Here is a 22,616-nt window from a genome sequence, read left to right on the forward strand (position 1 = left end):
GGAAAAAATCCTGTTTTTGTGGGGTTCAACTCACAGTTCTGCAGCTTCTTTAGGAAAGGAAAGGGAGCTGTTTCTACAGTTTCCAGACAGATAATCTAATCAGCCAGTCACATGTCGCTGGGGAAACATACAGCCTCCGTCTGCAGAACATTCAACAATGGAGGCCTGGGCAAGGAGGGTGGGGCCAGAAAGGGAGCCAGCGATCGACCACATATTCGCTCCATAAGACGCACAGACATTTCCCCTTACTTTTTAGGAGGAAAAAAGTGTGTCTTATGGAGCAAAAAATACGGTACAGTGGTGCCCCGCAAGACGAATGCCTCGCAAGACGGAAAACCCGCTAGACGAAAGGGTTTTCCGTTTTTGAGTTGCTTCGCAAGACGATTTTCCCTATGGGCTTGCTTCGCAAGACGAAAACGTCTTGCAAGTCTTGCGATTTTTTTCCGCTCCCCCCCCTTTTTCTAAGCCGCTAATAGCCTTTTAGCCGCTAAGCCGCTAAGCCTTTAATAGCTGCTAAGCTGCTAAACCGCTAATGCCGCTAAGCCGCTAATAGGGTTGCTTCGCAAGACGAAAAACCGCTAGACGAAGAGACTTGCGGAACGGATTATTTTCGTCTTGCGAGGCACCACTGTAGTTCCTTCCCTGCAGCTGATGCCTAAACGTACAGTTTCCTGTAGCAGCAGATACAAGTGTTTTGAAAATACTCCAAGCCATTAAAACTTTTGCAGAAGGAAAATATTGATAGCACTCAAGCAGCCTGATTGTATCTGGGTAATAATTCTACTATTGACTCCAAACGCTGTTTGAGCCTGCTTCTCCTTGCTCCCCACTGCCCCTGTCCTTTCCATTTTATGTCTTACCAGCATTGATAATTGAGGTGCAGGGCACTTTCTCTGAGTGCTAATGAGTTGATAGGGTTAATGGCCTTTAGCAGCGCTTGAAGCCATCAACTCCTCAGTCAGTCATTAATCCCTAAGAAGTGTCAGGAGCCTCTGTTGTTACTGCTTAATTTAGCAGCGCTGCTCTCTACCTAGGTCAGGTAATGGCCATTCTTCCAACACTTTCCGGCAGATGGTAGCTTGACATCCAAGTTGCACTAACTAGGCTTCCACTCCTGGGCAGAGGCGTATTGTGAATGGAATCCCTGAAAGGAATTGCATCGTCATAAAGCATTGGGGGGCGGGTGTGATTTTTCAACTGCATGCAGTTCATTTACATTAAGCCAACGCAAGCAAGTATGGAGCCTGATACAGGATTTGGGTGTGAAATGCAGAGACAGGGCAGGCAAAGTGATCCCTACTGCATCTTCTACTTTAAGGTTGTTCACTGAGTACATGTAAGAAAAAGGCACTTAAAGGGGCATTTTTTAAAAAAAAAAATGAAGAATAAGAATTGAAAAATATAATCATGTTTCTATCCTTGGGATACAAGATTGGTTTATTTTTTGTCTTAATGTGTTTTGTTGTGTAAAAATGTCTTCCACAGAGGAATGTTTGCAATACATGAGGAGGCTCTTATTTGCCTGAATAAGCTGCATTTCTCAAATTTTTGAAACTGAGCTACCTCTTTTTCTACTTTACCTGTTAGCCTTCTCCAACACACCTATGCTTCTAACTAAATTCAAACAAATATATTGTCAGGACAGGATGTCAAAAGCAGGTAGAATTAAGAGAAGGACAGCTATAGGGTTGGGGAACCTTTAAAGGCCTGAGGGACCTGTTCTCTTCTGGGCAACCGTCCGGAGGCCAAATACCATGGTTGGCAGGCTCAGAGACAAAAGTGAGCAGAGCTGGTTTTTACACACACTTGCCCACGCTCTCCTCCATCCAGATCAAGTAAGAGATGTTAGGGTTCAAGGACACATTCCAGCCAGGCAAAAATACTTTGGCTACAAAGTAGGGTCAGTGAGGGCTATGAATGGGAAGTGTTCCAGAGGCCATCTAGAGAGGCTCAGCTCCTGAGTTTCCTTGCTCCTGTTCTAAACCACAAAAAGAAACATCAGAATAAAGCATCAGGTTTCCTACAAAACCAGTGTAGAATTGTAGGACTTAGAGGTCAATCCCTGCATATCTGATGGGGGGCACTTGAGACATTAGCCCCATCTGGTTCTCCAGACAACCACAACTCTTCCCTGAATCTCATCTTTCTCTCTACATGTTTGCATTTCTTTTTTTCTGGGTAGCTTGCTGGAGGAGGAGCATCAGTCTCTCTTGTCTGAGTGCAGGAGTTTGTTTAAAGCAGGGTTAGATGGTTTGGTGCCCTCCATATGTTGTTGAACTCCCAACTCCCAGAAATGACTAGCAATGTTTCCTACCCCTGTAGCAAAATAAAAGACCAAGTGATTGATTGAACAATAAAATGATTGTTGAATTTTGCTCCATGCTTCCAAAGCTATTGTGAGTGCTTGGAGAAAACATATCCTAGGATATAGGATGTTTGACTGCCCTTCTTCCCACAGAATGTTTCTGATATACCCGAGAGAGCTGTGTTGCAACATGTTGTCTGGTTTTGCCTTTTAATGCTTTCCACGTCTCCAAGCCAAAAGAGTTAGGAAAATAATAATATTAATAATGATAAAATCCTATGGAACCGGTGACATGCTATATTTAATAACACTTGTCCCCGGGGCCTGATGTGGTTCTGAATGATGATCACACCAGTGAGAAGGAAGCTGCTATGCCTGACTTTGAGGGACCTGAGATAGGGCAGAAGGCACTTCTGGTTTATGTGCTGCATGACCCTCTTTATATGGTTAGTAGGGGCATATAATACATGTTGGTAGAGCAAATTGAATTTTGATTTGTAGCTCACCTTTAGGGAATCAATTTCACTGCCAAGGAGACTACTTCATAATTTCAACATGAGGCTTCCTGTTTTTAGAGGAGGCTGCGAGAGCATATAGATGAAGCAGCCAGCCAGCCTGGTGCAATCTGCTCTGCTCTATTTCCAGCAAAGATTTTGTTTAAATTGTGCTCTGTTCAGGCTAAACACTAAAAGGGCTTTTTTGTATTGTAGGCATCCAGCTTAGGCAGACATTGTGCAACAAGCTAGATAGAACATCTGTCTCCGGATGCTCTTCTGGCTTCCAGCTTGCTTTAGTCTCAGAATGGCTTTCTTATTATGTTAGCAAATGGGAGAGGGAAATGAGTTAAAGGGGTTTATCTCAGGACAATTGATTGCAGAAACGAATCCCTTGTGGTCTCTCCAGAGAAGCAAGCAATTGTTAAAGCGTTTCAAAGCTTTCTCTGTGTTGACAGGGTATTGGCCTGAAAAATATTCCACCACCACCCTTTTCTATTTTGCTCATGGCTTGTACTTGCATAGCATTTCCATTTAAGGCAGATGTGGCCCTCCAGATTCTGTAGGGACCATAACTCCCAATATCCCGAACCTCAGGCTATTCTGGCTACTGATGATGGGGGTTGCAAACCAGCGGCATCCTCAGGCTAGCCATGCTCAATATACATAGGAACAAAGGATGCTGCCATGCTGAGTTGAACCATTAGTCCATCTAGTTCAATATTGTCTGCATACTGACTAGCTGCTGTTTTTCAGGGTTTCCGACTAAGATTTCTCAGAGATCTGGGGATGCTGGGGATTGAACTCGGGACATTCTGCGAATGCTCTGCTACGGAGTTATGACTCTTCTCCTTATTTAAGATACAGGTGGCAATATTTCATGTGGGGGTTCTGTTCCTGGCCCCCATATGTCTTGGCCAAGCATGTATAAGCGCCTCCCTTCCGCCCTCGTTCTGCCCTCTTCCAGGTCCAAAAGGACCAATGCATCAGCAATTACACATCAATTGGATGTGCCTAAAATGGTCACTGCCTGTAAACAACAACAGAACAAGCTGATGGGATAAAATCCTGATCCCTGCTAAAGTGAAGAACTTAGACATCCTAAGTACAGTGGTACCTCTGGATACGAACGGGATCCGTTCCGGAGCCCCGTTCGCATCTAGAAGCAAATGTAACTAGCGATGGCACGTCTGCACGTGCACGCGTCGCTTTTCGCTGTTTCTGCGCATGCGTGTGATGTCATTTTGAGCGTCTGCGCATGCGCAAGCGGCAAACCCGGAAGTAACGCGCTCCGTTACTTCCGGGTTGCTGCGGAGCGCAACTCGAACGCGCTCAACCCGAAGCGCATTCAACCCGAGGTATGACTGTACATGTGAACAATTAGATAACTGTAAGATGTTGGGAGAAAGATCTCTCACATGCACTAGCGCATCAGCACTGTTAGGTCAGCTTTCCTACAGGCCTGTAGTACCCAGCAGACAGAAGGAGTGACGTGGGGGGGGGGGATTGCATGCAACAGCTCTCGGGTTTCGTAATCACGGTCTTCCAGTTAAGACTGGGATAGGGGGCCCTGTGAACCTTCAGATGTTGTTGGAGTACGACTTCCATTATCCCTGACCTTGCTGGCTGGGGTTGATAGGAGCAAGAATCCAACAACATTTGGAAGGCTACAGGTTAGGGGGTCTCAAGTTGGAAAGGTTGGGCAAGGTGTTTGAGCACTGCCATCAGTCATACCAAACAATACTGGCATGTTAGTGTAACTTAGTTTGGTAGTCTACCTTTGGGGGCTAATGGGTGCCTTCTGAATTTTGAGTAGGTGCCATGGGCACCAGCCACAAAAGTTGCTTGAGTGTGTGGCAGTACCCAAGATGGCTGCTACGTCTAAAAATGCCAGAAGAGAGGCAGGACCTTAAAAAGGTGCAGGGATGCTGTCCCATCATATCCCCTCCCCAAATCAAGGCACCTACAATGAAACACTGACAGAAGCTCACAGCACCTCTCTGTTCAAAAGAGAAAGGAGGTTGGGTGCCCAGGCCTGTTATCCAATGAAAGATGGGCATGTGTTGAAGGGTACATTTTTAGTTTAGGAGAAGCTGAACCAGTGCAAACAGGATCTGAGCAGGAAGGTACTGGCTAGAATACTAGTGCCTACAGGCACTGCATTGGCAACCCCTGACTTACCTTCCCAGTACCAACGTTCAGTAGTAAAAGGCTACATGAGGACTTTGTAGTGATGCTATATGACTCCTCCCCTCTTGTCTAGCATGGAAAGCTATTAGTTGCATTTGTTCAAATTCTGCTGTAAGATATGGGGTCTTACCATAGTCTGTGTTACTTGAATAGGAGTTTGTATGTTTTAATGAGTGGGGATTTAGTGACTAAATCAACCTGCATTTTGTATGTCCTTATAGAGACTCTACAGCTGTTGCAGCTGTAGACATAGCATGACAGATCAGGGGTTTCTCGATCAGCAATTTCACCGATAGTTGTTTTCAGTGACTCCTGTGCACCCATTTTTATGAAATGAAACTGATAGTATGTTTCACACAGTTGTAATGTATGCTTCACACCCTTCTGAAAAAAAATATGCATGAAGTAACGGTTCTTGTCTTGCATTTGTAGATTCACATCATAGATTTTGATGATGAAAATAACATTATAAACAAAAATGTTCTTCTGCATCAAGTTGGTGAAATTTGGCACATAAGTGCCAGTCCAGCTGACAAAGGTGTGCTTGCAACCTGCTACAGTAAAAGTAAGTGCAATTTGAAGGCTTTCCTTTTCTCTCCTTTTCTTCTGTAAGACGCTTATCTGAGGGTGTATATATGGTATTGAAATGCACATGATCTTTTCTAGTGGCATTCATGTTGGTTTGAGGGATTACATTCTAGCTGCCTATTTTTTAATTGATAAATGAACTTAGTGGCTCTCTGATCACTTAACTTTTGGTGCACATGTCTGATGTATCGGAGGGGCTCCAAGCAGTGTTAAAAATTATCAAGGCGCAGATGCATTTTCCACCTGCCTATTAGCCACTTGTGACCAAGTGAAGATGGCTGGTCAATGGCACCTGGCATCTCCACGATCTGGGGATCATTGGATCTTGACAGTTTTCACACTGTTTTGACATCCCTGTAAAATTCTATCAGTTATATTTTATCTGCACAATCGGAATGAATTTCAGGATCCGAAATGCTTTTTCTGTGCCGCCTGAGCAGGATTGGTGAACAACGTTTTAGTTAATTGTTGTAGTTTGTCTTACCCCACCCTCATATTCTTATGTTATGAATGATCCATGTCACCATTAAGAAAAAGAGGTAGAAATTGGCCAATATATATGTGGACAGTCCCTGGATCAAGTGACTTTTCTTCTTTAAGTTCTCAAAGTTCTTAACCAAGCTCAAGGTTGTCATCTGTAGTAGCCAGATGTTTAACTGAGTCTCAGTTGTTCTGGCGGTTCCCTCATTGCGAGAAGCAAAGCTACAGGGAACCAGGCGTTTCACAGGGTGGGTGCCACTACCAAGAAGGCCCTCTGCCGAGTGGCTGGGGAAACCCAGCCAGATGGGCGGTGTACAAATAATAAATTCTTCTTCTTATTATTATATTAATTGCAGTCAGTCCATCATTTGAAAAATAAGAGCCATCTTGCCCAAAATGGCAACCAGAGATTCTGTTTTGGTGACTGCAGCCTTGGTTTAAAGAGGCATTTGGCACCTAGCTTATATATCTGAGTTTCTAACACTGGTTCCAAGAGAGAGAAGTAAATTGCCAAGTTGGATGAGATACCTTTTAAAAATGCTAAAGTGTCTTGGAAAGATATACTGTGCTGCTCTTTGTAAAGGGAAAAGTGGCTGAAATATTTAATAAACTTATTAATTGTAAAACCCCGAACAGCGGTGATGCAGTCTCTTCTGTGGTGGACAGTCACAGAGTAAGGAAGGAAAATGTACCTTCAGGTGGGTAAAGTGGCTATAGCGAGGCGAGCTTTCAGCTTATATACAACAAAGACAAACATCTGCACAATGGTGAGTGAGCAGCAATGGGTATATCATGAGAAGACCCCTTTCCATGTCCCCTGCTGCCCTGGGCTGCTAGATCATTATATCTGAATTGCTATAAATCTTCTCACTTTGAGAAGGTGAAACGGCAAAAAGGATAGTAGATCATCCTGGTACCAGAGTAGCTGGCAAAATTAGAACAATGAAGAGCTGACAAAGCACTGAGCAGAGATGAAATACAACCAGTGCACACCCTGCAATACTTAATTTTCACAGGTTTTGTTAAAGACTTGGGAACTCTGAGAATGCTATACCCTGGGGGAAAACTGCAAATCTGTAACCTTAGTCTCTTCTCTTCTGTTTTTTGGGGGATGTAACTGTAGTAAGACCTTTACAGACTGTTCTGTAACTTCACATCTAATGCTGCCGATATCTTGGGCTAAGATGCAATTCTGAGTCAAAATTGCAATGTGTATATAACCATTATTACGACTGCTGTGTTGTGGAAATGTATGCATGTCTATATGTCTATATGTCTAGTTTCACTGCACAGACCAGGGAATGGGGTATAAGTAATGCTGAGCGCTGCTTTCAATTTCACATGTGTTCACAAAGAAGTCAATTCTGTCCTATTTCTGAAATAATCTTCCTTTTCCCCCACATACATCTGTATGGCAATATCTATTTAAACTTGTTTTTTTTATCTCACTCTACACATTTTACAAATATACTTTACCTGTCTATATTTTTTGAGGCGAGCACGGTCACAAAATGCAGAGAAGTGCAAAATCCAAAGGATAATTAGGTTCCAATCTGCACATTAGTCCATTAGGCGCAGATCAGGTCAGTTCACATTGGAGTTCATGGAAATTGAATTCCTCAAGCATCCCTAATCCCGCTTGCCTTTGCTACCATCTGCTTGCTTGCTTTTTCCCCACTCCGTTCTGCTGAACTCTCCCTGCCATCACTGGTATGACTTCAGGCACATGGAAATTCAAGCAGAAAGGCATGGCAGTTGCTGCAAATCAGCAGGCAAGGAGTTGCCATGGCGTGTTAAGGGGCGTGTGTGTGTGTGTGTATATGAATGACAGAATCAGGGGATTTCAGAAACTTCTGCTTTATAACCTATCTTAGTCCTACTGAATTGTCACTCACCTCAGAATCCTTTTATAGGCTATAGACGGAGATGAAAAAATCCAGAAGCATGTATTTGCAAACCCATTTTGCCCTTTCAGCAGAACATTGTGTTGAGCATTCCTTTAGAATATATTGAGAATGCAAAAATGAGACGAGTCTGTTCATAATTATAATTTACTTACACAGATTGTCGAGCTGAGCGAGGTCTCTCTTTTAACTTTGCCAATGGGCATTCCATTTGAAAGGGTTGGTTTGGGGGTATTTTTTTGGAATGCAATAACTTTATTGAACTTTGAGATCAGAATGGCAAGTTGGAGAGATTCAAATCGCCATCCCCACATCTACTTTCAAGGAAGAAAAAGGAAGGCGTAAAATACCATTAGATACTGTACTAGAAGTGAGGCATCTTCCCACCCAGTGGATATTTCATCTCTGCTGCTGGTACTTTCATTCTGTGTACTCTGCTATGCTTTCAGACATCATGGAAACTTGCAGGAAGGCGAAAGGTCACAGGCCTTGCCAAGTGTTCAGTTGTAGGAGATGTTTCCCAGAGATCTCTATACACATAATTGGTGGGAAAGAGAGTTCATCTGCTTCAAGAGCGGAGGAGTCTGGTGGAGAAAGCAGGGGTGGACGTGGCAAATTTTCAGTAACTCAAAGTAACTGGGGTGAGGGGCAGTATGCAGTGCTAGGATGCAGGTGGTAGAAGCTGAGGAAGAAAAATGAAACATCTGCTCAAGCACCTCTTAAAAATATGTAGTTGGCCAACATGGCATAAGAAATTTGGAGCTAATTTTTGGAGCATTAATTTTTGTCCTTTAAGATGACCATTGTTGAATCCCAGATGGGCTAAGGATTTCATTGGTGGAGCATTGGGAGGGAGGCTGGCTGCTGGTAGCCATGATTTTGGTTCAAGATAAGTTCTCAGCTCACTGCTGTTGGTCTTCTGTTAATTATTTGGATCCATACAATTCTTTAGATGTTCTTGAGCATCTCCAGAATACTCCTCTTCATTTTCAACGTTCCTCTACCTGGAGGTGCTGCTGTTTCCCTGTAGTAAGTAATGAAGGGGCTCAGCAACCCTGAAGAAAACATTCCACAGATAATACCGTACTGATCTACTCAAGCCGTGTTGAGCATATTAGATATTATGAGGAATGGCTTCCAGAAATCGGAACCGATTGTTGGAGATGAATTGTGAAAAAGGGCACATTTTACGTATCTGCTGTTATTGCAAGATTTTGGCCTCGTGGGCAGAGGGTGTTAAATATGTAAACTAGTCTGAAACTATTTGTGTCTTTAAAAAAAAAAGTCATCTTCATAGCATTGCTGTCTGCTGTGTGTTTCTCTCCACATAGGTGAAAAAGGACCCTGTAAAAGGTGATGGGAAAGATCTTGGCCTGAGAGACCCTGCCAGCCAGAGTAGACCAGGCTTTCCCTATTTGGTGCTCGCCAGATGTTGCAATATGGCTGAGGGTGATGGGAGTGGAGCTCAACAACATCTGGAAAGTACCAGGTTAGGGAAGGCTGGAGTAAAGCTAGATGGATGGATGATCTGAGATCTAGTAGTAATATAGCTTCCTGTGTTCCTACTGAAGTTGAAATCCTTTTGCTGGAAACATTTTGATTTTCAAAAAAAAAAAAAGAAAAAAAAGAAAGAAAGAGAGAAAAGAAAAAAAAGATTTATATTTTCTGAATGTGGGAGAACGATTTTAAGAACACACTTACACTGGAATCGTAGCAAGCTTTTATACTACTCAATTTAACTTTTCTAGAACATTTTTTATTTTCTGAGAATTGAAGGGTTCCTTGCTGCTCTTAGTAGCCCAAATATTTTTAAAAAGTCCAAATGAGAGAAGCAAGATTATTGTTATAACATGCAACTGAAATGAATATTACTTTTATGATGAATTTAAATGTAATGGATAAGTAAACCGGGTTATGTAGTCTGCTTCTTACATGATCCAGGATGCCACGTGTTCTGAGAACAGACATTACAGCAGTTTGGTGAGACTAAGAAGTAGCATTCTGACAAATAAACCAATGCAAATGCCAAACGTCAGCTCTGAGCAGCTTTGAAAAGAAGCAATTTTGCACATGATATGTCTGCAAAATTATGGAAAGGGGAGTTGTGTTCACTCATTGCCTCTTCTAGATTCCAGTTTATGGTTTTCCACCTAAAATGAAAACATTTGTGGATTGCACTGAATACGTTGCTCGGGCTTGCATAACTTACTCCTAATAAACACATTTTCTTACAACTGCAGGATTAAAAGCCTGACTCTATTGGTGTGCTGTTGAAAGATTTGATAGCACACAGCCTGGTTTTTTTATTTTATTTTCCAGGGTGGGAGAAGGGGAGGCAGGGAAATCACTTGATTCCTAAGAGGCATAAATAGCACAATAAAGTCACTTTTGAAACAAATCAGTTATATGCCAAGATACTGTCACTTTTATAACTAGGACAGTTTCATAAGGTCTGACACTGGTAGCTGTAGAGATGCCGATTTATCACATCAGTGTGACAGCTGTAGGAAATTAAATCTGGTCCCCCCCTTTTTTTTCACCTCTTACTTTTGTGGGAAATCCTTGGAGGGCACAGAGACTGGCATCGCCACCTGCCCTCTCCTTCAGGGTGAAAGCCTTTGTCCCTGAGAGAGATCAGCTGGCACAATAGATATGTAACTTGTACCTCTCTGCTCCAGCATCACTGGCTCAATGTGCAATGTAGCAGAATTAATAATACTGTAGGGATCTCACATTTGCATTACCTGACTTTATTGGAAGGGGGGGGGGGGAGAAGGAGAAGGAGAGATGTGCCGTCTCGCATTTCATTAAGGCTTCAGCATATACATTCTGTAGCTTTAATATTGCAGGGGGAGAAAGACGGGAGGGTGGGAGGAGAGAGAGAGAGAGTGCTCACAGCTTCATCTTATTTGGATTTAAAAGAGCGGTTTCCTAATGCTTTATGGAAATGCGGTGGGAAAGAGGACAGTGTCATTCCTTGACACTGATGAGGGTGGTTTGGGGGTCGTGAGTGAGGGTTCAGTTTGATTAAATGAAGGCTTATCTACAGTGGAGCTGCAGAGCATGCTTGCTCATACAAGTCAAGGTTCATTCGCTCGAAAAGCTGGGGTGGGTGCAGGCAAAAGATGATTCAAAGGCATCTGTCATAAATATTTCAAATCTGTGCCTGCGATAATAGCTCCGTGCATAGTTCTTCCCATGTAAAAAGTGAAGAGTTGACTAGAAAGCACTCTTGCGGCAATATGGGTGTTGTTTTTTTTTTTTGTGTGTGTGTGTGTATATATATATGTGTGTGTGTGTGTGTGTGTGTGTGTGAGAGAGAGAGAGAGAGAGAGAGAGAGAGAGAGAGAGGAGGAAAGGGAAGAGAGAAAGAAAAGGGGTGGGGGAGAGACAGAGAGTCTCATTACACAATAGTCTGTCTTGATGTAATGGTGGAAAGAACCGGCAGAGGGCAAAGTCTCATAATTGTAGGTGATGGTCTCTTTGTCTGCTTTTGCCCTGCCGTTAAGAGGATTTTGAAGATGTGATGATAAATAACCTGTTTTGAGGGCTTGGGGTATGCCGCTTTCCCCTGTCAAAAATCATCATTCAACACATCCTGTCTCTTCAGAGCTTCGGCATTTTCTGAGAGAGCACATTTTAGCGTTGCTTTTTAAAAAACAAAAATTCTACACAGAAAGGCAGCTTCACATATAGCGGTTCCTCTTCTTTCTTTTGCTGGAGAGAAGGGGGAAGGGAATTCCTGTGCTTATGAATGAATCATGGTCTTTTTTTAAACAAACAAACGGACAAACAAACTACAAATACTGTAATGCAGTCCTTGCCAGCTAATGATCGCCTGTTGACAATAACATTTTGGGATGGAAGATCAGACATTGGTATCTGTTTGGTAGACTGCATTGCGAGGGCAGCAGCAGCAAAACAAAAAACAAAAAAACCCAACCATTCAGCAAAGCAGAAAAATAGCAAAAAAATAAACTTTTTCAAATCATTTCATTTCCGCTGTTACTTTTATTAACAGTGCAAAAATCACCTCTGGATTTTATTAACCTAAAGTGTTTGTGCAGTGGTATATTTACATTGAGACATTTCATATTTTAGGTGAGGACAGAGTTTAGACTTGATTAGATGAACCAGTACTAAACACCTGTGTTTTAAATGTCTCTTTAAAGCCTTTGTTGGAAGCTGCCCAGAGCGGCTCGGGAAACCCAGCCAGATGGGCAGGGTATAAATAAATTATTATTATTATTATTATTATTATTATTATTATTATTATTATTATTTATTATTTACTTAAAGGTAAAGGTACCCCTGCCCATACGGGCCAGTCTTGACAGACTCTAGGGTTGTGCGCCCATCTCACTCTATAGGCCGGGGGCCAGCGCTGTCCGCAGACACTTCCGGGTCACATGGCCAACGTGACAAAGCTGCATCTGGCGAGCCAGCGCAGCACACGGAAACGGCGTTTACCTTCCCGCCAGTAAGCGGTCCCTATTTTTCTACTTGCACCCAGGGGTGCTTTCGAACTGCTAGGTTGGCAGGCGCTGGGACCGAGCAGCGGGAGCGCACCCCGCCGTGGGGATTCGAACCGCCGACCTTTTGATTGGCAAGTCCTAGGCACTGAGGTTTTACCCACAGCGGCACCCACGTCCCCATTATATACTTACTTGAGCATAATGCTCAAAGGGGCAGTACATTGGACATATAGACATTTCCCTTTATCTTTTTCTCCACATGTATTCAAGTCAAGGTGTGGCAGTGTGGGGAATGGCATCCCACTGGTCCTGCTCCATCATCAGCTTGTCCAGCAAAAGGGGAGGACAGGCTTTGTATTCATGCCACTGTATGTACAATCAAAAACACTGGTTGCAGCAGGGTTTCTAAGTGAGAGTACAGACCCTGGGTATGTACAGCTCATTCTCGCTTTCTGCGGAAGGCATGGAGATTGGGAGCAGGCCAGCAAATGCATGGGAGGCTGAACTCAGTCTCTATCCTGTTTTTTTGCCATAGTTTGATGGAATGCATAGATGGAACATGAGCAGGGCTATAATTATTATTTCTATTTTTAAAAGGAAATTTCAACTTTGAAGCTACCTAGTTTATCTGCACTAATTAATTTTATGAAAGAATGCATCTTTGGAAACAGGAAGTTTTCTGCAGAAAAATAATAGCAGTGGGGGCGGGGGGTGGAATTGGGAGCTTTTCCAGACCACATCCATGGCTGCTCATGAATTGCTCTCAGACTCTGGAACCTCCCCTTCCCAGGAAACCTGTTTAGCTCTGTAGCTACCTGGGTAGTGGCGTATTTTAAAGGCATTGTTTTCAGGGGGTCTTTGGATCATGATGAATTGAGTTTGCCCTTACACAGAAAAGTTATGAATATAAGTCTCTTTCAATGTGCTGTTTTTAGTTATACAGTGGTACCTCGGGTTACATACGCTTCAGGTTACAGACTCATGAAGGTCATCAATATGATTCCCTTGAAAAGTACAGCTTGGTCAAAATGAAATATTTTAGTGAATATCAACAGCTGAGATTTGAAACGTCTAGTCGTTCACCCAGATATAGCACCAAATGAAATACAGTGGTACCTCGGTTACATACGCTTCAGGTTACACACTCTGCTAACCCAGAAATAGTGCTTCAGGTTAAGAACTTTGCTTCAGGATAAGAACAGAAATCGGGCTCCGGCGGTGCGGCAGCAGCAGGAGGCCCCATTAGCTAAAGTGGTGCTTCAGGTTAAGAACAGTTTCAGGTTAAGAACAGACCTCCAGAACGAATTAAGTTCTTAACCCGAGGTACCACTGTAGAGTGATTTTAGCGTGGTGGCTTTGTGGTAAGAATTCACCTCTACACCACCTTGCTCGTTACCCAGGTGACGAACAAACACCTTTTGAATAAACCACAGAACCAGCGAAACTATTTCCATGTCCAGCATCCAGATTGAGGGACCCAGCATTTATTATAGCTATTGCAATAGGACAGAGCTCACTCAACTCAATACAGTGGTACCTCGGGTTACAGTTACTTCAGGTTGCAGATGCTTCAGGTTACAGACTCTTCTAACCCAGAAATAGTACCTTGGGTTAAGAACTTTACCTCAGGATGAAAATAGAAATTGCGCAGCGGCGGCAGCGGGAGGCCCCATTAGCTAAAGTGGTGCTGCAGGTTAAGAACAGTTTCAGGTTAAGAACGGACCTCTGGAACGAATTAAGTTCTTAACCTGAGGTACCACTGTATACCAGTTGAGAAGGTCTGCCCTGTGGCACTTCAGAACAAAAGCTTATGTTATAGTTCAAACACAGCAAGCAAAGAGTCATAAAACATCTTCACATACGTCAGGAAGTAAAGCACACATGGCTCCATACTGGTATTTTCGCCCCTGCATCACCTTGGAGTGGCCCCGATGGGCCCAGACCATTTGACCATTTTAGGTCTCGGATGTCCGGCGTTACCCTAGCAACCTAGCCTTCACTGAGGGAAGAGCATCGTAAAACCTTCTTCCTGGGTCTTGGATAGTTTCAAGGATAGCTTAAATATCCTGCCATTTGTACCACTTTCAGGGGTAGATAAGGGGAGATGGAATGCAGCATAGAAGGGAAGAACACACAACAACCAAACCTAATACATTCCAAAAGGTTAAATACAATTAAAGTTGAAACATTGTCAAAATAAAAATATATATACACCTGGGGTCTCTAATTCTTATCAGTCCCCCTTTGATCATAACCTTTTCAAGGATTATTATAACACCTTATCAAAATTTTCAATCTGATCCATTCAAAGACATAAAACACGTGGGGAAACCTTCATGCCTACTTTTGAATAATTTTTTGCAACTTCAGCAATCACAATACTCAGCAATAGCTTTTTAGTGATACGCTAACCTACATACGGATTATCATTTTCCTATGGGTATACACCAAACATACAAATGATATCATGCAAACAATTACATGAAGTGAAGAAACATTTGTCCTTTATGGGCATCACAACACAATTCAGTACGTCAATTTACAGTTCCGACTAAAATTCAAACTATCATATAATACAAAATACCAATTCTATATCTAGCTATTCATGAAAATCTCTTGGTCTTGAAAAACTTCTTGTTGCTTCCAAAAAATACCTTCAATCTCCCGGAGCTTCAAGTTGTAGTCCAGAAAAAGTCTTTACAAGTCACCTTCTTCCAGACCCCCTTTGCCCGCCACCCCACAAGTCCTGGTTTGATGCAGGTGAAAAGAAATGGCTGTTGCTACTTTGCTGTCATCTGGGAGGCCATAAACTAGCAATAAACACATTATTCTAAGTGATTCCTTGGCAGATTTCTTCTATTCACCAGGAGGGTTGAGGTGCATCTCTGGACCACCTAAGTTTGCAGAGAAAGCAACATTTGCTTCTGGGCCTGAAAACATAGTTAGCATGGGAAGGGGTTAAAAATGACAAATGGGGGAAGGGTTTTTTCCAAAACAATGATCTTTTTTGTGTGTGAGAGCTATAAACCATATAAAGTTTTAAAGTTAGAAAATTTATTCGTTCTAGTTTATTTATAACTTATTGTTATCTGCTTAATTTCCTTTACCTACTTGGCTGTGGGAGGAAAGAGAAAGAAAATCTTATTGTTCATTCAAACGCAATAGAAAACATTTTGCTATAAGGAGCGGTAAGAGTTTTCAGAGACCTCCATTACCTGTTCATTTCTACAAAAAGCAAATTATTATGGAAGGGGGGAAAAAAACCTGTTACAGTTATGGGCAGTTATTTTTACGTCAGGATAACTTATTTCCACCGTGGGTTTATTCATACAAATTTTAGCAGTGACAGGTTTATTAGAAACAAAGTTATTTAATTCTCAAGTAATTAATCCAAACCATGTGGGTTGAAAATTAGAATGGAAAATTAATACATTCTCTCCCCCCCCCATTAACTCTCCCTTCCTCAGTTGATACACATGTTCTTTACGTGTTCTTTGAATGTTGAACCAGCTTCCAGGCTTTCTGCTATATAAACACAAGAGTCCTAAAGTTCTAAAGTTGGGGTCTCAAGTAAATTGACCATTATTCAAGCACATAATTTAATGAATTCTTTACTATTTTCTTTTTAACAGGATCAGTCACACTTAACTGTCTAAACTTTAACCATGAACACACTTTTCTCAAACTTTTGATTCGTACCACATACACTGGCAAGGAGACTTGAGAAGTCTTGGAGCTGCATGTTACACAATAAGTTCATTGAGATAAAGTTTATTTCCAATCATATTTAAAATGCTCTGTTACTTCTTTCCTTTCCACATCAACATAATCCACTTGAAGCACTCATTGAAAATTACAACCTGTTCCTCTTGCACAAACATCCCTTCTCCACATCCCTGTTGCCTTCACACACAGACATTTCCTATCAGAACCAATCAAGAGATCCCTGGTTCTTTAGTCAAACAGATAGCTTTCCTTCTTCTGTCTGGCATCATAAAATCACAGAATGGTAGAGCTGCAAGGGGCCCCTAAGGGCTATCCAGTCCCAACTTTCTGCAGTGCAGGGAATGTCAACCAAAGCATTCATGACAAATGTCCATTTCTTGTTCAAGAAGCCTCTACTAAAAACCTGCAATAAAGGAGCGCCCACAATTGCTTGGGCTCCTCAAAATACAGACAGCACAGTAAAGTATTCAGTCCGTGGCACAACAGTGGGCGGGAATTTATCCTTCTAGTGTTGTAAAATCTGCCTCTTTGCAGTTGTGAGAGGGCTCTCGTGTTGCCCACTAGTGAACTCCACAGGATCAGAGAGTAGCTCAATGTTATATGGGCTTCCTTAAACCTTAAAGCAGTATTTAGTAACCAATTGATGCAATTGATACAGGACGTGGGTGGTGCTGTGGTCTAAACGACTGAGCCTAGGACTTGCCGATTGGAAGGTCAGCGGTTTGAATCCCCGTGACAGGGTGAGCTCCCGTTGCTCGGTCCCTGCTCCTGCCAACCTAGCAGTTCGAAAGCACGTCAAAGTGCAAGTAGATAAATAGGTACCGCTCCTGCGGGAAGGTAAACAGCGTTTCCGTGTGCTGCTCTGGTTCGCCAGAAGCGGCTTAGTCATGCTGGCCACATGACCCGGAAGCTGCCTGCGGACAAACGCCTGCTCCCTCGGCCTATAGCGCGAGATGAGCACGCAGCCCCAGAGTCGTCCACGACTGGACCTTATGGTCAGGGGTACCTTTACCTTTACCTATATAGCCTCTGCTCCAAAACAAGTGCAGTCTTACCTTGAATCCTGAATGCCCTGGAGCTCGGACGTTTTGGCTCCTGAACGCTGCAAACCTGGAAGTGAGTGTTCCAGTTTGCGAACGTTCTTTTGGAACCCGAATGTCCAGCAGCCAATCAGAAGCTGCAGTTTGGGTTCTGAACATTTTGGAAGTCGAACGGACTTCTGGAACGGATTCCATTGACTTCCAAGGTACGACTGTAGTTGCAGGACATACCCTAATCCACGTGTGGATCTGCACTGCATTGCCAAGCTAACACTAGATGTAGCCATGTGAGTTCTAAAAGGGTGGAGAGGAGTCCAGAAGAACAATTTCTGTTGGATCAAGTGTAATTTGAAATCCAAAGAAACCACTTGTAATGGTCTGCCATTGGCGCACATGTATTGGGACTTCCTGACATCTGCTTTTCATACTGATACTCTATATACACCATATCTTGAAATGCATGAAGGATTGGCGAGTGTGTTCCTAAGTGTGTGAAGAGTGCATTTCCCTCGCCATTGAGTAGCTGGAGAATCGTGATGCCTCAGCAGTGAGAGAAAATATACTGATTTACAGGGAAGGAATGTATTGATCTGCAGGGACTACTGCAAATGGTTTCATATTCATTATGAAAGTGCTATATGAATACTAAGAATTTCTACTGAGTATAAGTTATACTGTCTATCAACCAAGCAGTGATGTGTTTTAAAATTATCTTCACACCCTACTTTGGGAGTGAGTTCAGTGGCCCCTGAACTTGTTGGTTTCAAAAAAATGATGCATTTTGGACCTTAATGATGGCAAGCCAGAACCAAAAGGTAGCAAGGTGGTAAAGTTGTCTTTCAAAAGTGCTATACCTTTGGAGCTCCCTCCTATTCAAACAGGCAAAGTGTGTTTCATCTCCATTAATAAGAATGATAAATCCTTCTGTTTTGTCAGTGGCAAAAAAAAATGAGGCATCTAAGACTAGCTGCTTGCTCCTGTCATACAGGGAACATTAATGGGCACCAGCTGGGCTGCAGCTATAGCTGCTACGCGACTTTAACTTTGCACAGCGAGAGCTGCTGCGGCAATGGTGCAGAAGTACCTCCTGTGCAGATTTAGAAGTACACTTCAATTGTGGTTCCCAGGGCAACAGAGTAATGGCAGCCAGCTGGCTTTGTACCACCTGAGCGCATCAAAGAGCAAGTCCTGTCAGCCACTGAAGCCTTGGCTCAGCTAGCTCCAGCGTGGATTTCTGCAGACAGCAGCTTTGGTTGGAGTTAAAAACACTTGGGAATGCAATTAAAGGATGACCAACGTATTTTTTGTTCATTTTACCCATAGTACATAAGTCTCTTTACAAGAACTCATAGCAATCTTCTATTCTCACACAGAGGTGACATATGTTTGATGCATTCTCCTTCTAGACTCTGTTTTTTCCTTCCTCTTTTTTTTTTATAAAAAAAAATAGAGCTGCAGAAATCTGTAACGCCTACAGTCTTTTATATTGTGTTATTTCAAACACAACAGATAAAGTACCACAGTACAGAACGATTTCCAGCCATCCAACCTTCACAGAAATGCAAATATGTATGTATGTAAATCACATTGGAAACCAAATCCCATACCTCATAGGGACCATTTCTTGAAAAGAGATGGAATATCCTTTTTATTGGAAAAGGGAAGAAATTGATTACAGTGGTACCTCAGGTTAAGTACTTAATTCGTTCTGGAGGTCCGTACTTAATCTGAAACTGTTCTTAACCTGAAGCACCACTCTAGCTAATGGGGCCTCCCACTGGCGCCGCGCCGCCAGAGCATGATTTCTGTTCTCATCCTGAAGCAAAGTTCTTAACCTGAAGCACTATTTCTGGGTTAGTGGAGTCTGTAACCTGAAGCGTATGTAACCTGAAGCGTATGTAACCTGAAGCGTATGTAACCAGAGGTACCACTGTATTGGCTGTGGGAAGGCAAACAGAGTATAACTCAAAATTTCCCTTTTCCACAATAGTATTCAAATAACCTAATAAAGCTTAGAAAGGTTCATGTGCTCTGCAGTTCAAGGTGCCGATCTGTACAACAGTTGTCTTTATCACAAGTCAAACAAAATCTGCATCAAAAGATATGCATCTTCATCCCTCATAGGATCCAAACCAGGGTCTGGCTGGAGGGTTGGATCCAGAAGTCACCAACCCTCCACAGGGTACTTTGACAAGTGGGTGGGATTGTATGATGTCATGGCAGCCATGGCGTAAAGTTTCAAAGGAAGATTCTTCCTTTGTAGTTTCAGCTTGAATTCTTTTTGAATTCTGCCTTGAAAAATTTACCACACCTGATATCATATGACATCAGGCATAGGAAAGGCGGGCGCCGTTTACCCAAAACAGTCTGGCAGACCAGCCTCAAAGACCTAGGTAAAGGTAAAGGGACCCCTGACCATTAGGTCCAGTTGCGAATGACTCTGGGGTTGCGGCGCTCACCTCGCTTTACTGGCTGAGGGAGCCGGCGTACAGCTTCTGGGTCTTGTGGCCAGCATGACTAAGCTGCTTCTGGCGAACCAGAGCAGCACACGGAAACACCGTTTACCTTCCCGCCGGAGTGGTACCTATTTATCTACTTGCACTTTCGAACTGCTAGGTTGCTGATCTAAACCATAGAACCATTTTCTCACCCTGAGTTGAACACCATTGGTATAAAATATTTGGACTATGTTGCTCATAGGTTGTATTTTTAAACAAAAGGGCTAAAAGTGGCAGCTGTAATATGCGCAAATTGAAATAATTTTGAACGTCTTACAAATAGATATACCACACATGTATCTATGTAATTTGCAAATCTATTAAATTATCTGTACACATGCCTTCAGCTTACTGTCCTGCAGCTGTAGAAAAGACGAACAAAAATGAAATAATGGGCAGATTTAACTACTCCATCCCAGTAGCAAAGGCCAAGGCATGGTTGGGAGAATCTCTAGAACAGAGCTTTGGCAGCGGGAGCAGGGGGCAGGTTGTCATTCCATTGAGCAAACATAAATGCTTGCACGGACAGAACGTTCTCCTTAGCGCTACATTGAATTCCACCCTATATGTTGTTTTCTAAGCAAGTTAAGCAATTGTCAGTACATCAGCTGGAGTTTCAGTGACTTGCCCAGATTGATATGTGCTGGCTTCTGTATATTGAGCATTTCGTTAATGCAGTTCAGAGTGCTTACCTGTAAAAGGAGTGAGTAATAAGAAGGAAGTACCGCGTGCGAGGATTTAATCGTCCCCTTAAACTTCAGATTTGTAAGTGACAAAAAATAACGGGTTCATCTCTGTAATGGGCAATGAAAATACGTTATGAGCTTTTTAGGAGTTGTAGAACTGCTTGGTTTCTAAAACTCCAAGGGTTGGTAACAGGCAACTCCTTCAAAGGGTAGATTATGGGATGCATGAGAGAGCATTCAGTAACGTATGTTGCCAACAAGATGTCAGCGTGTTTAATCATTTTGGTTTGAAGAATATAACAGATGGCACCAAAGTTGTGGTTACATTAGGTGAGTGTGGGTGTTAGTAAGGGTGGTTTAATGCTTAAAAACACACAAAAACTTTGATTTGCTTCATATCTTCTCTCAAGGACCCAGGCATATCTAGGAGTGCCAACGAATACAATTTTGGAAGGGGGGACAGGTAAGCTCCACCCTGCAAAATCGATCACATGACATGGCGCATGCGCACCATCTGAATGGCAATGCCCATCAACTTTGGGGAGGCCAAGTCCCTCAAATATTTTATTGGGGGGCCCGAAGTGACTTAGGCCTCTAGGAGTTGGTTTCTATCAGCCCATCTCTCCCGACTGATCAAAGGCCACTCAGCTACTTAGGTCTATCAGTTCTTCCGGAAACTGCTGTAGAGAAGATTAAAATAAAACCTTGTGTAGCCAAGTTAGCTCTCCTGGCAACGTTTTGGATACCAATTTATGATAAGTGTGGCAAAGCTAGAAAACTGTCCTAGGAAATGTATAGGCCTGGGCCATCTAAAGTTAGTTTCAACACATTCCCATTGAAATTACTAGAGCAAGTTTAGTCTTGACTAACTTAAAAGCATATTTCACTAGCACTGAGGATTTTCTGAATGCATTCTCTACTGGTATTGTTCGAGGAAAAGGTTCTAGAAAGAGTGACTTCTGAATTTCAAAGGATAACAAATATTATGGGGCTAAATGTATAGTGACAGTAATACAAAGAGCTATTTAAGTATACCCAAAAACTTGGTCAAGCCCAGTTGAATTTTGGTTCCTTCCCTCCTTCCTTCCTTCCTTCCTTCCTTCCTTCCTTCCTTCCTTCCTTCCTTCCTTCCAGGTTTGTAGTAGGCTTGTCGTTTGATTTTCTGGGCTATTCCATTCCCCCTAAAAGTTAGTTAGCATTTTATGCCAACTGAGCACCCCCAGGTCTTATTGGACTGTTTGGGGGGAACCTTCTTTTCTGAGCTTTTCTCAAGAGGTACACACAGGTATGTGCCCAGTCTTTTCCTTCTCACAGTAGAAGTATCTCTATTTGTAGGGCTCCATGCCCTTAGTTTGAGACTCTGTGGCCTTACTGCAAGATGTCATAACACTGAAAAAATCAGAGCATTCCACAAGATGGAAATTCAGAAAAACGTGTGAAGAATGCCTCCAAAAACAGCAACATAGGCTCAGACCAGAAAATAAGCTCCTAATGTATTTTGGGCACACAGACGGGACAGAGATGCATCATATCACAGCCTCTCAGTGGAGAGGGAGGACTGCTTGCTAGACTCCAAGGAATGTCAGCCAGGTTTGCAAGATGCGAAAACCTGATACCTTCCTACTCAACAGACTGTCTTGTGCCTTCAAATATGCACAGTCTTGATATAATTAGCAGCTATTGTACTTTGAAAGTGAGAGATCTGTCTAGCCAGTCTCCAATTAGTCCCCCCCCTTTTTTTAAAGGGGAGCAGTCTTCAGTGTTTCCAAACCTTAGCTTGGCCTGTAGCGATAGCAAAGAAACAAAAAATTGGTCAGTTTATTACATTTGCACGGAATCTTGTTTTCCCAACACACTGGTCATTCCTAGGCCAGGTACAGTGTTCCGAGGGGGAATGTGCCACAGGGCAGGACCTTGCGGGTGGAGTCCAGTTGGTACCTTTGCACTCAGAAACAGGCCTTTGTTCCAGTGGGTGCCTTCACTAATGGAAGAGGAGAGGGAGTGGTTTTTTGCCCATTTCCCTTGCCACCTTCCACCATCTTCTGGAGAGTCCCTCATCTGCAGAGTTGATTTGGGAGGGTGCTGGGTGGAATGGCTGAAAACCACCTCTTCTTCCCATTAGCAGAATTGTCTGCTGGATTTCTCTTTTGGGAGCACATCGCACTAACTGGACTCTTAACCTAGGACAGGTTTCTTAATGGGGTTAGAAAAACACTATGGTAGTATTTTG

The 22,616-nt window shown here is 42.8% G+C and overlaps 1 protein-coding gene across 3 annotated transcripts in view; it reads left to right on the top strand.

Annotated features, from left to right (window-relative positions):
- EIPR1 (EARP complex and GARP complex interacting protein 1) overlaps positions 1–22,616 on the top strand; it is a 57,806-nt gene that overhangs the window by 5,814 nt on the left and 29,376 nt on the right. For all 3 annotated transcript variants that reach the window (XM_077926363.1, XM_077926364.1, XM_028722456.2), the window contains exon 3: positions 5,422–5,554. In XM_077926363.1, coding sequence (XP_077782489.1) covers positions 5,422–5,554 — 133 coding nt within the window. The remainder of the gene's footprint in view (positions 1–5,421; positions 5,555–22,616) is intronic.

This window comes from Podarcis muralis, chromosome 3 (assembly GCF_964188315.1).
Source record: "Podarcis muralis chromosome 3, rPodMur119.hap1.1, whole genome shotgun sequence".
NCBI classification, from domain to species: domain Eukaryota; kingdom Metazoa; phylum Chordata; class Lepidosauria; order Squamata; family Lacertidae; genus Podarcis; species Podarcis muralis.